The sequence below is a fragment of the Lathamus discolor genome, chromosome 7 (genome assembly GCF_037157495.1).
Source record: "Lathamus discolor isolate bLatDis1 chromosome 7, bLatDis1.hap1, whole genome shotgun sequence".
Lineage (NCBI taxonomy): Eukaryota > Metazoa > Chordata > Aves > Psittaciformes > Psittacidae > Lathamus > Lathamus discolor.
The window spans coordinates 16,072,164-16,084,655 of record NC_088890.1 but is presented as its reverse complement, the minus strand read 5'-3'; the positions used below and the strand labels follow the sequence as shown (position 1 = coordinate 16,084,655).

General features: G+C 48.7%; 1 protein-coding gene across 20 annotated transcripts in view; it reads right to left on the bottom strand.

Annotated features, from left to right (window-relative positions):
• The window catches only part of MAGI1 (membrane associated guanylate kinase, WW and PDZ domain containing 1), a 343,164-nt gene extending 331,654 nt beyond the window's left edge, over window positions 1-11,510 (bottom strand). For 15 of the 20 annotated variants that reach the window (XM_065687794.1, XM_065687784.1, XM_065687786.1 and 12 more), the window contains exon 1: window positions 11,066-11,508. In XM_065687794.1, coding sequence (XP_065543866.1) covers window positions 11,066-11,351 — 286 coding nt within the window. In that variant the 5' untranslated portion in view covers window positions 11,352-11,508. Of the gene's footprint in view, window positions 1-11,065 lie in introns of all 20 variants that reach the window. The other 5 variants (XM_065687797.1, XM_065687799.1, XM_065687801.1 and 2 more) reach the window with 2 other exon arrangements.
• Between the last annotated feature and the right edge of the window lie 982 nt (window positions 11,511-12,492).

Sequence of the window (12,492 nt, the reverse complement as noted above, 5' to 3'; positions counted from 1 at the left end):
CCTTGGGGGACAGCAGGCAGCACCACTAAGATGCAGTGACACTCACCCACTTGCTCTCAGTGCTCAAACCAGCGCAGAGCTGGGCACAGATGATCAGGCTGAGTTATGCAGCAGCCACACTAAATCAATTTGAAATAGATTTTTGGCTAATCCGCTGCAACCTTTTAACATCAATGAGCTCTTCGGGACTGTGACAACTTGCCCAGCTTTTAGGCAAGCAGCAATTTCCACACTGGTTTAGGCAAGCCTCAGCACTGACTATAGCATCTTTTACATCCAGAGAGACAGAAAAAGCCCTCTGTGATGTGTTATATTAGCACACGCTTAAATTTAAGCACACTCATTTTTATGGGGGCTTTTCTCATCTGTAACAATTTCAGCAGATCCAAATTTACACACTTATTGCTTCCCAGTCTTCAGTGTGACCAAGACATCCCATCCTAGATGAGAACTATGTGAAAAACCCACTGTATTTAGCTCCTGGAAAAACTGATACCTGTGTATTTCCAGCATCAACTAATACAACTGGAAAATTGGCAACAGAAAACAAAACCAAATGAAAAAGCCACCTTGTGTAGTTCCTGTGTCATCTTTTTTGCAGATAAAACTTTCAGCCTTTGACATGTTTTACAAGCACACATTAAAAAACAACCTTATTAGGTATTTGAAATGGAAACACTGTCATGGCAAACCTCCACCTGAGCAGGACAGCCTGGTGATGCAGCAGGGAGCTGCTCCAACTGAAGCAATTTATCCATTTCTCCTGTTTTAATGTGGATCTGGGAAGCAGGAGAGCAGTGATGGGGAGCTGAGATTTGTGGATCCACAACATTGCCACAAGCATACTGAATGAGTCACACCCTTGGTGCTTGGCTTCACCATCCGAACATCATAGAATGGTTTGGGTTGGAAGGAGCCTTAAAGCTCATCCAGTTCCATCCCCCTGCTTTGGGCAGGGACGCCTTCCCCTAGAGCAGGTTGCTCCAAGCCCCTGTGTTCAACCTGGCCTTGAACACTGCCAGGGACGGGGCAGCCACAGCTTCTCTGGGCACCCTGTGCCAGTGGCTCAGCACTCTTACTTGGGGTCTTTTTAGCCCTCACTCTCCTTCTCCTACAAAGCATCCAGGTAGGGCCAACTCTCCTGTGTTCATTTGCTGTTCAGCACAAGAGGGACCGAAACTTCATCAGGCTTGAAAGGTTTCCATTGTGCATCCAAGTATTCACCACTTCTCCCACCCTCGTAAAGGAATGACCTTCTGTTAAAGTGTAACTGTCACCTGCCTCTGGAATGAGGGAGCTAAATACCATTTTATTGCCTTTAAAAATGCCAGAGACCTGCGTGCACCATGAAACCGGGCACCTTTCCCGAGATAACACTTACAGGTGTACTCGTTTTCACTCCTGCGCCCTCTCAAAATGATTCACGGGGATCAGACAGAGGTCTGGATAGCAGCTCCCCCAGCGCTTGTCAGGAAAAGGGAATGTGGATCTTCTTCAGCAGCCACACTGCACAACCCGATCAGAAAGCACAGGAGGTCGCATGAGCAACCCCTCTTTCAAACCCAACCTGTTCCTGCAGATCATTTACAGGACAAGTATCACTGCAACAGTTTCACCACCTGAGCACCACAGAAACGAATTTAAATGTTTTTATAGGATCAGAGGCTGCCCAAGCATCTCGTGATGTGGTCAGGGGCACAGGAACTGTTCTCAGCCAGAATGGGGATGGTTTCATGCTCTTCCTTTTCAGCTTTTGAATACTTGTGCCAACAACACACTTTGCTACTTATGGCAAAGTCCATGGCACTGGCTGTGTAGCAGCCTGAACTGCTGAAGCCATGGGATTGATTTCCATTAAAAAGGAGCAAAGAAACAGTAAGAGGAGATTCTGGAACTCTTCATTGAAACAGCATTGGACAATATAACTGTTAAGTGCAAAAATTAGATGTATGTTTATATACACACACCAGCCACATGTTAAAAGAGCCTCACCCAAGAATTCAAACTATTTTGATAGGTGATACTGTATTTCCACAAGCTCCTCCTCTTAGGCTGGGTGTAGATATAAAACTTCACCCTACAAGTAACACCTCTGAGCAGCCAACCCCTGGACAAGCACAGCCCAGGCTTCCCCAACACCCATCTGGATTTTGCCCTGCACCTCCCGCAGAAAGCCAGAGACAGTTATTGGGGGTTTAATTCCCTTGCTCCACCTGTAGCAAATGAAGCTTCCTGTGACATGAAGGGTTTATACAGACTATGGTTAAGTTCAGACAAAAATACCTCCATGTGGAATTAGGTCAATCTCAGCATGTCCGTATTTCTTCATTTAAAAAGGGAAAAAGAAAACGGGGCAATACAACTACGGCAAATGTAGAAAAGTGTTTGCCATCTCCACTCTGAAACAGCTGAATTAGTAACAGCAGATAGCAGATGACAGGGAGGACTCCTTAGTGCACACAGGCTACATAACAGTTAACAAAAGACTATATACTGGGGCTAAGCAAGTTTCGTATTTGCACATAAAACAAACAGACAATACTGGGGTATGGGCAGAAGACAATCTAACAACAACAAGAGGGCCATCTCACCCCAATAAACAAAGAACTTACTGATTTTCTTCAAAACCAACCCAATCCGTGGTCCGCGGACTGCCCCACTGTGAACCCAGCAGAGCTCTGGGTGCGCTCATGCAGACAGGCTGCCGCTCCTCTCCGGCACAATCAGTGCACATTGAGAAGATATTCTATATTAGTCACTTCATTGTTTAAGGAAAAATGCATACCAGGAAAAAGAGAAGGACATGATTCTTTGTTTTGCATCAGACTAATAAACTCTCTTTGGCCCTGAGGACAAGGGGAGAACAAAGCTTGAGCTGGACTAGTGTCTGCCAAAGCCCCATCAGGCATCCTGCCCCGCAGTGCCTTCCCCAGGCACCAGCACTGCGAAGGGGAGACTCAGCTTGGAAATGACAATGTCCCCAGATCCAGCCAAACCACAGTCTTCTCCTCCCCAGGCTCGCTGGGCATCAGTTCCTCCAGGGTTGCACAGTGCCATGAGTCCCCAGCTGTCCCCAGCAGCCTAGAGTACGAGTTATTTTAGGCACCGCATCCTAACAGGATATTATTCAACAGCAAAGTTGCATCCTATATTATACATTGATACAGCATTTAGAATGCTCAGAACAAGATGACAGTGTTCCAGACTGCTCTGGGACCAGGGTCTGTCACCAGCTGGAAACAGCCACAGTTCTGGCTGCCCCTGCAGAAAGCACTGAGCTGCCTCTGCCTTTAGAGACAGCCTCAGCATCAGTAGTGAACCAGGAAATCATTCCTCAGCCTGATGTTTTCCGTATCTTTCATGTATCTCTTACTGCCCACCTTATTCCACCTTTCCTCCAGCCATCCTTGGCTTTGCACAAGGCTCCAGTGAACTGTTCCTCTGCAGGTCCAAGCCCCAGGAGCATCCTCCTGTATCCCCACCACTTAAATTACTAAGTGGAAGTTCCACCTTTGGGAAAGGAGGAGGACAGGCATGTTCTTTGCTCTTTCTAAGTGAAGCCTTTTCACAGTTATTCTGTAGGCCGGGTCTCACCTGTCCAGTTCAGCCTGTTTGGGAAGTATCTTTCTTCCTCTCTTTCATGCATCCAAAAAAATCCGAGACATCTGTGTCTGTCATCAGATTGGACTAACACCCACTTAGCACAGGATCTGCACCACTGGAATAGGAGAAACTGAACATCAAAGTTGGGGTTTTCTTTGGAAGTACACAATACCTGCACAGCTTTGTTTGTGTTGAGGGAGTGGCTGCATTTTAGGCAGCTTCTTTTTCAAAGGCTTTTTGTTAATAACTAAATGAAAAAGCCAGAGTCAAGGTTTTCCCCTTAAAAAACAAGCTACTGCGATGAAGGATCTGAAGAAAGAAAAGCCAGTCTCTTCCCAACCTAATGTACTGAGGGCTGTCTTCAGGGCTCCAAAATTACAGATGTATAATCCAAGACAATGAACTCTTTAGTCAAGGATTAGCAACCATGCAAAACTGATTCCTTATTCAAATGCATTGCAATTGTAAGGGCATCTGTTCCACTTCACAAGTCATCCCAAAGGCTTTGTTTGTTTTTTTTCCTGTTCCATTATGAAGACAGGGTGCTTTGCATTATTTTCACACCATGTAATAAGCGCTATTGTTTAGTCTAACAGGGGACAGTCAATGAAATCCAACAAATATTTTTACCTGATTTTTCTTTCAAGTTATGACACAAACCCTCTCAAATATAAAACCAGGAACTGCTCTTAGCCAAAAGCCAAGTCTGTAAAAATGTAACCCAAAACATCAGGTCCTTCCATAAAACCTGTTTTGTTTCTCCAAAGTCTACTGGGACAGTTAAAAAAAAACCATGCAGTTTTAAATAATATTACTAACACAAAACAGCTCAGGACAAATGATGCCAAAGCCAGGAATGGGGACTAACAGAGAGAGTGGTGCCATCGTTCCAGCCCATAGCAGCAGAATAGCTCTGGAAAGCATTTAAAATGTCACAGGAGGGAGGATGGATGGAGTGTCTGACCTTTGGGAAGTGAAGGGTGTGTCTCACAAAAATACCCCAACTACCCTGCGCCACACTGCTCCTGCAGGGCCAAGAAGGATGCAGGGCCAAGAAGGATGCAGGGCCAAGAAGGATGCAGGGCCACCTATGTGGTCTAGAAGGAAAAGTAAAGCATGAAAATAAGGGAAGGAAATTAAACCCAAACCTGCAACATACCAGCCCAGTGCAAAAGCTGCCAAGCTGCTCTGGAAACAGGCAGCCTCTTCCACAGCTCTCTATCAGATCAGTAGGAAACAAATTCTGGATGATAGCCCAGGCTTAGGTTTGTTTCCCAACACCAGATCCTTGCAGGGAACCCCAAACTTAACCCATCAAACACACATGGGTCTCTATGGGCTGCCTTACCTGTTGAACTACCACAACAGCAAGGCCAAAGCAAGAGGCAAGAGACCAAAATATAAAGTGAGAAAACAAACTATCAAGTGTCAAGAGACACAGAGAAAATGATGATGGGGTGAGAATTATGTTTCTGCAGGAGCTGCTCTTGCACGCTCAGCAGCGCTGTCACTCAGTACTGAAGAGCTGCTGTTTTCTCTGTCCTGCAAGCTGTGCCTCTGGTGACAGAGTAAAGGGAGCGGATAAGATCTTCACTGATCACAGAGGGATGACCCATCCCTGCGCCCTTGGTGCAAAAAGGTCACTTAATACTTCGTTCCTAAAAGGCAAAAATAATTTCCTTAGCTGAGCTAGAGTAAAACTTTGCAGAAATACAGACCAGGAGGATCACCTATTCTGCTGCGCCAGGAGTTGGGATACAGAGCTGGAAGGGGCTCAGATGGGATGGAGGGGTCCCAGTACTCATCCTCCAGGTTCCACCAATTTCTCAAATCAAGAATCCCTGCCTTCAGCTGTTTTGCCTCAAACTCTTCACAGTCCTATAAATTCATGGCACTTGCTCATACAGAACCAGTACTCCGTGCTTTCCACCAAGGAATTAGGTCACTTGCAGCACACAAAGACCAAAACCCATGTGCTTTGATTAATGAGTTCCAGTCAATGTCAGAGGAAGTGTAAAGAAAACCCCAAACCCAAACCCCCTGAAACAACCAGCAGGCACAGCTTATGTCTGGACTACAGTAAAGCAATGTAAATAACAAACTTGCTCAATTATTCTACAAACCCTCAACAGTGGCCCCAGAGATCCTACCCCTTCCCACAGCTCCAACCTTGCTAATGCAACAGAAAAAGCCTTTGAGGCGGCAGCATCTTCTCAGTTTCCACACTGCCTTCAAACTGAGTGATGCTGAAATCTAATGACCGAGGGACATGTTGGCCCAAATCATCAGTTCTGCACAGCCACAAAAGTGATACTCAGCAGATCTTTACACATTAACATAGTTGCCCTAGGGCAAATGTTTTCCCTGTACATGCATACACTGTCAAAGGAGTAGGGGTACTTCTCAGGCATCAGATAAAGAGATTCCAAAAGTCAAAAGAGATCCATGAATGATCACAGCCTGAAACAGAGAAAAATGACAATCCCAAACAGGGGAACACAATGAGCTATTGGTGGTTTGGCTTCCAAACCTATTAAAAGTAATCCTTGCATTTCTAACAAGATACATGGAAGATGAATCTTAAATCTCACAACATCAAGTCAGTAATTCGCTCATGCAGAAGTTGTAACTTGGTCTTACACAAAGTAGACTGAAACAACACGCAGGATGGTGTTAACATCTTATTTTGCAATGATGTTGAATGACTGCTCATAATTAGACCATAATTGTGATTTAATTGCTCTGTGATCTGACGGGCCCCCTAAAGAGGGAGCCTGGAGTCCCATGTCAATGGGTGGAAAGACTAACTTTATTGTGGAAAACATAATCCCATTTCATGCCATTAAAAGGATCGTATTCATTCCTGAATTTTTTTTATAACAGCAAGGATGTGGCACTCGGGCTCTAACACCCGTCTCTGGGTGCTACCTCACAGCTCTGGAGAGCATGGACGACTGGTTTACCACAAACAGGACCAACTAAATCCTGACAAGCACTACACTGTCAATTCAGGCCCAGTAAAGATAAGGTCTTCTTCGCAGCAGTATTTCAAGACACAGACATACACATTTCACAACTGCTAAACCCAGTACTACTTCAAAGAAAGAAGACTACCAGTTTGTAGCAAAACATATTAGAAGTGATGCACAAAAGAGATCCTGCCTTTTCTTATTTTATGTTTCAGTAGGAACTAGCTCTGCACAATGCTCATCCCAGCAGGTCAGCACTGAAAACGGGCCTTATAAATCTGAAATGCATGAACGTGTCCCAAGTTTTTGGGTGGAAAATCTTTCACTCCTCTTCAAATCCAACTGGGTCCTAAAAGAATGTGGATCAAACAAGAACGACTTACAGAATTCACCATGCAAGCGACAGCACTCAGCTACGCAAAGACTAAAGGAACACACTTTCGGAGCTCAGGCGTGACACTGCAGAAGTAAAGTAGGAACAGCACGAGCTCACTCTCTAAACAGCTTTTCCCTTCACTGGCCCAACAGAGGCAGCTGCCTGCATGTTAAAGTGAAGGAAAGCACTGCTACATCTCAGGGAGGCACCCAGCATCAGCACTCGCTTTCGGTCTCTGCAATGCCAGGCACCAGCATAACCTACTTAGTGTGGGATGGTCAGTGTCACCCGCTGACAAGTCACACTCTGCTTCCCGGTGCTTGCTGAACTACTGAACACATAAGTTTACCCACACATCAACTTTTCCTTATTACGTTCAACAAAAAAAAAAAAAACCACAAATAAAAACAACAAAACACCAACAAAATACCAAAACCAGCATTTCTGTCAGAAAAATAAAGGTAAAGGTCCAGCTACAAGCTCACACAAACTTCCTGAAAGAAGCTGGTCTTGCTCACGTTAGTATGTCATTGATTTCAACATTTCACAATTGCCTTGTATAGCATATGCCAGGCTGACATTGAATGGTTGAGTCACAGCTCTGTATTTCTTATCTTAGGGTCAAGTTAATGTTTGAAAAGAAACAAATGCAGCTGATAGCACTGGGTAAACAGTGACTGTTTCTGTTTGGGATCACGTCTGCTCCTGTTTGCCTTGCATAGGGCTAAACCCCCCCCCCTCCAACTCCCCCCTGCTGTGGGATCATCCCAGCTGCAGTGTACTATGAAAATCATTAATAGCAGAAACTGATCTCAGCACCTCCTGGTTTCCAAGCAATTGGTCACTTAGAGCTCTGCTTCCCTAAAAGGTCTCAGGATCCCAAGTGTTGAACTGAGAACTAAAAACAGTTTCAAATGCAAGTGTACAAACATATTAACTTTGACAGTTTTCCACAGCAAGTGTCTGGCTTGGTATGGTTTGGCACAGGTCATCTAACCAAGGACCGAAAGAAAGAAGAGGCTGCAACTATTGTGTTTTGGCAAGGCAGCTTTACACAAGCACATGTGACCACTGCTTCTATAATTCAATCCATTCTTTCTATACTCCCAGACCAAGTAATAACCAAAATTCATCTATTAACTCCACAGGAGTTAATCGCCAGTTTCATCAGAATTTAGGCACAGATGTAAGATGGAAACAGTCAGTCATAAAAGTACTACATGTTAACTGAGGTTCTTTCACACATTTGACAGTTCTGAAAGTTACTAAGATACATGGCAGCAGATTCTTCCTCTCTCTCCCCCAAAACCAGGCAACTGTAGTGGTATGTTTTTTTCCTCAAACTTAATACTAAACCAGGGTGCACATGGGGAAAAGAAAGGGAAAGCTTCATTGAAGTTCTTTAGCTTTCTTCGTGGCATGAGCAAATGACCAAGAACATAACCAACATTAAATACTGTTATTTCAGTTAAGAGAATTCATATAGGTTCTCCCCTTTTTGTACTCTATGGGAACTTATACAAACTTACAACCCACAAAAGCAAGAAGAAATATTGCATGTGGACCTGCAAGTCTGTAAACTCGAGTTCAGTGATAAAACCCATGCACAGCCTGTTCCACCTGTGTTTCACATCCTAGTCGCTTGTCTTCCACCAAGTACAAGGTCAGAACAGTTGTTTTCTCTGTCCATGCTTGTAGACGATTGACTTACAATAGATTTCCTGGTTTTCCAGCCTTGTAAATGTCATACAAAAGAGACAAGGCAATAAAGCATACACATTTCCAGGCTAATATTGCCCTAGCACTTCAACACCAGTTGATTAGGCACTAAGAACTGCGAAGAAGAGGAGAATCATAGCTAAAAATGCATTTACAGTCTTATCTTCACACTCCTTTGCTGCCTGTTCCAGTGCCACACAACTCATATTGAGTGACACTTGCAGTCCCCACAGAGAGATTTTTAATCAACATAAAAGTAATGCATTTTAATTAAAACACTCTCCTTTTCTGCACTTATGATCCCAGTCCACGAGGGAGTTCCCTGCTCTGCACAGAACAGCACGCAGATGCCAGGCTATCACCAACAGCCGCAGGGAGCTGCTTTCCAGAGGACAGAAATATGTAGGGATTTTAATTATATTTATGTTTCTATCCTACATTCCTTTCTAAAAAAGCATGGGAAAGGGAGAAAAAAGAAAAAGGGGAAACAAACTCCAATCCCATAGTAACCAAGGGCTTAGTTCTCACCTCTGGATGAGGATGGTCCAAAGTTCAAGTGCCCTGCCTGACTCCAGGCAGGGTTATAAACCTTCTCCCAACTACCAGGTAAACCCACCCAGTATGCTAAAACCCAGCTCTCTGCCTCCGTTTCTGACCATATGCTGGAGCTGAGACACATCTGCCACTAAAATCTGTCATTTCTGGTCAATTTCTATGTCCAAATAACAAAAAGTTTACTCACAAATTAGGAAGGGTTTATTTGTTGGGGTTTTTTATTAACAAACCTTCCTTCACCCACCCACACAGGTGACATGGGCAACATCAGAGCCTGGATTATTATCACTTCTGCTAAAACAATCAGCATGCAAATACATAAATACAGCAACCTGCCTCATTTCCTCGTACTTGTCTTCATGCTTACCCTGCTCCTGCCTGGGCAGGGAATGCAGCAGCTCAGCTTCCCTCCCTGCCGGGAAGTACCCAGAAAAGCTGAGGAAACACAGCAGGGAAAAGGCACATTTGTTTAAAGAAAACTGGTTTTGTTGGGAGTTGGACACTGGAGTATTTCTCCTGACTCCTGGAAATGACTAACAAGCAGACGTGCCTGGTACCTCAGCTCCAGGGCAGTCTGGAGCTGCCACTGCCCTGGAAAGCGGAGCAAGTGCCGGGGGAGTTGCTCAGCCTGGCTGTGGCTCAGCTCCTCTCTGACACGCATCACTGTGTGTGCTCCAGCACGGAGGGTCAAAGGATGGCTGTGAAACAAGTGCTGCAGCCCTTTGACTCAGCTCATCGGTGATGCTAAGGACAAGACTTCAGGTGATGGTCCTGCACCCGGCCATCAGTTCTGTCCACAGCAACCAGCCGGGTTGAACCAAGTACAGAAAGAAAGGTGTCTCACACCACCAGCCACATCAACCCCCCAGCTCTGGGATGCATACATGCGTTGATGACAAACTTTCCTGTGAGGAATCTCTCGGACAATCCAAAGAAAACTTCCCTTCCCTCCTTCCCTCAGAGCTGACTCCAGGGCGCTCGTCCACCCTGAGCGCCTCCAGGAGCGCGGCTGCAGCCCTGCCCGTCCTGCCCACCAGCAGCTCCCCGGCACTGAATTCCAGTCCTGCCCTGGAAATCACAAGCCCATCAGCCAGGCCTGTTACACCAACCTGTTGAGCCACCGTTGCGTGTAGGATGTGAAGTGGCTTTTTTATCAATCACGCATGGGAAGCCTCTTCCTAGCCTCTTCCCTTGCCAAATCAGAGAGCTACCTATGCAGCCTCTGCTGCAGGGCTGAGGGCATGGACGTGCCCTCACCTAAGGAAAACTTAGCAGGGGAAAGCAACCCCGAGCAGCCGGAGAGGGGAACTGCCCTCACAGCTCTTCCCTCCGCAATCCCACGCTGCACTTCTTACACAAGACTCCACTCATCACACAGCAGCGCGGCTGCTCCAGAGGATGCTCAGCTAGAGGAAGGGATCTCCGTCACACTCCCCCAGCCGCGGAGCTGCCTTAGCCGCTCCATGGGTCACCCCCGCACACGGGGTATCCCTCTTCACCCTCCGGCACCCTCGGGTGCCCCGCGGGTAGCGCCGGAGGCTCCGCGTTGCCTTAGAGAAAGTCTCACTCAACCGCCTGCGGTGGTAAGTACGGGGAGAGTCCCGACCGAGTCCGGACGATGAGGAACCTGCGCGTGTGCAAACCTACACGCACCGACACACGCAGCGTGTGCGGGGTCCTGCTCTGCCGCGGAGCGCTGATGTTCGCATCTCCCCTTCGGATCACACTCACTCTTGGCACCAAGGAGGGATCCTCCAACAGCCCCCGGGGCAGCGCGGCGTGTGTCCCCCTCCCGCCCCATTCCGCCCCGTCTCCCGGTGCCCGCACCCGGCCCCGCTCGCACCTTGCCGGACGGCTTTCACCACGATGGGGTCCTTGCAGCTCCGGATCACTTCCAGCACGTCGTAGCGCGGCAGCCCGGAGACGCGGACCCCTTGTACCTCCAGCAGCAGCTCCCCTTCGCTCAGCGCCGCCTCGCCGTCCCCGGCCACCGCGCCCGCGTAGGGGAACTCGCCGTGCTCCGCGCCGCCGAGCAGGGTAAAGCCCAGCTGGCCGCCGGGCCCGCGGGTGAGCGAGCACAGCCGCACCCGCCCGGCCCAGTGGTTCTTCTTCTGGACGACGCGCGACATGGTGCTGCGCGGCCCTCCGCGCCCGCGGGAGCGCGGTAAGCAGGTGCGCAGGGGGCGCCGACCCGCTGCTTCATAGACCGCGTCGCCGCCGCCGGCCCCTCAAGCCATCACCGCGCATGGCTCCGCGCTCCTGAGGGGTGCGCACCCGCCTCCCGCCCTCCCTCCGCGCTGTCCCTCTCCCTCCTTTTTTAAAAAATAAAATAAAAAAAAAAATAAAATTTTTAAAAAATGTTTTTAAAGCGCTGAAAACCCAAATCCGGGCGGTCTCGCCCCGTCCGCGCGGCGGTTCAGTTCTGCTGCCCCACTGCGCGGGGCGCGGAGGCAGCTGCGCGGCGCCTTTAAGGCGATACAAAGACCCGTTTGTTTTCTTCCACTCGGGCCCGTCCCGCTCCGCTCCGCCGCGCTCCGCTCCGCGCCGCCGGCGCAGGCGCCCTCGTACACCCCGCCCCGGCCCGGCCCGGCCCGGCCCCCGCCCGCCTCCCCGCCCCCGGCACGGCTCGGCTCGGCTCGGCCCTGCCCGCCCCCCCCCGGCAACTTTTCCTTCGGGAGAAGCCGGCGGCCCCGCGCACACGGGCGGGCCGCTGCGGGTGCCCTGCGCCTCCCCGCCGGGCGCGGTAGGTGTGCCCTGCTCACCTGCGCGTTCCGGGGAGCTGGCAGGGAAGGGGCACGGTGGAGCGGGCGTCCCCAGTCACACTTGCGCCAGCCACTCGTTAGCACGGTATCAAAGCGCTCGCACAAGGCTGAGTTACAGGCAGTGCTCGCGCCCTCCGTTCTCCACGCTTCCAGTGCTTGACTTCAGGACTTCCACATTCGGTTTTCCCTGTGTAGGCACTTACGAGACAGGCAGACCTACACCGAGGTCCGTCTGCTGGGGACGGGGACATGCGTTCACTCCTTTACTCTTGGCCACAACTCCTCAAAGTGACCCAGAACTGGCGCAAAACTCAGAAGAGGAAAATGACCAAGTGTGCGCGTCCCAGCTGTCCCTTCCAGGGCATGCTCCTAAACCTGAGAGCCAGGCCTCATTTTGAGCAGTCTTATGCATGACCGACCCCCTTCCAGCAAGGAATTCAGTTGTCAGATGCATGTGTGCCCTATTTTGCTGCTAGTCGGGGTCGAGAAGTGACACAAAGAGCTTGGT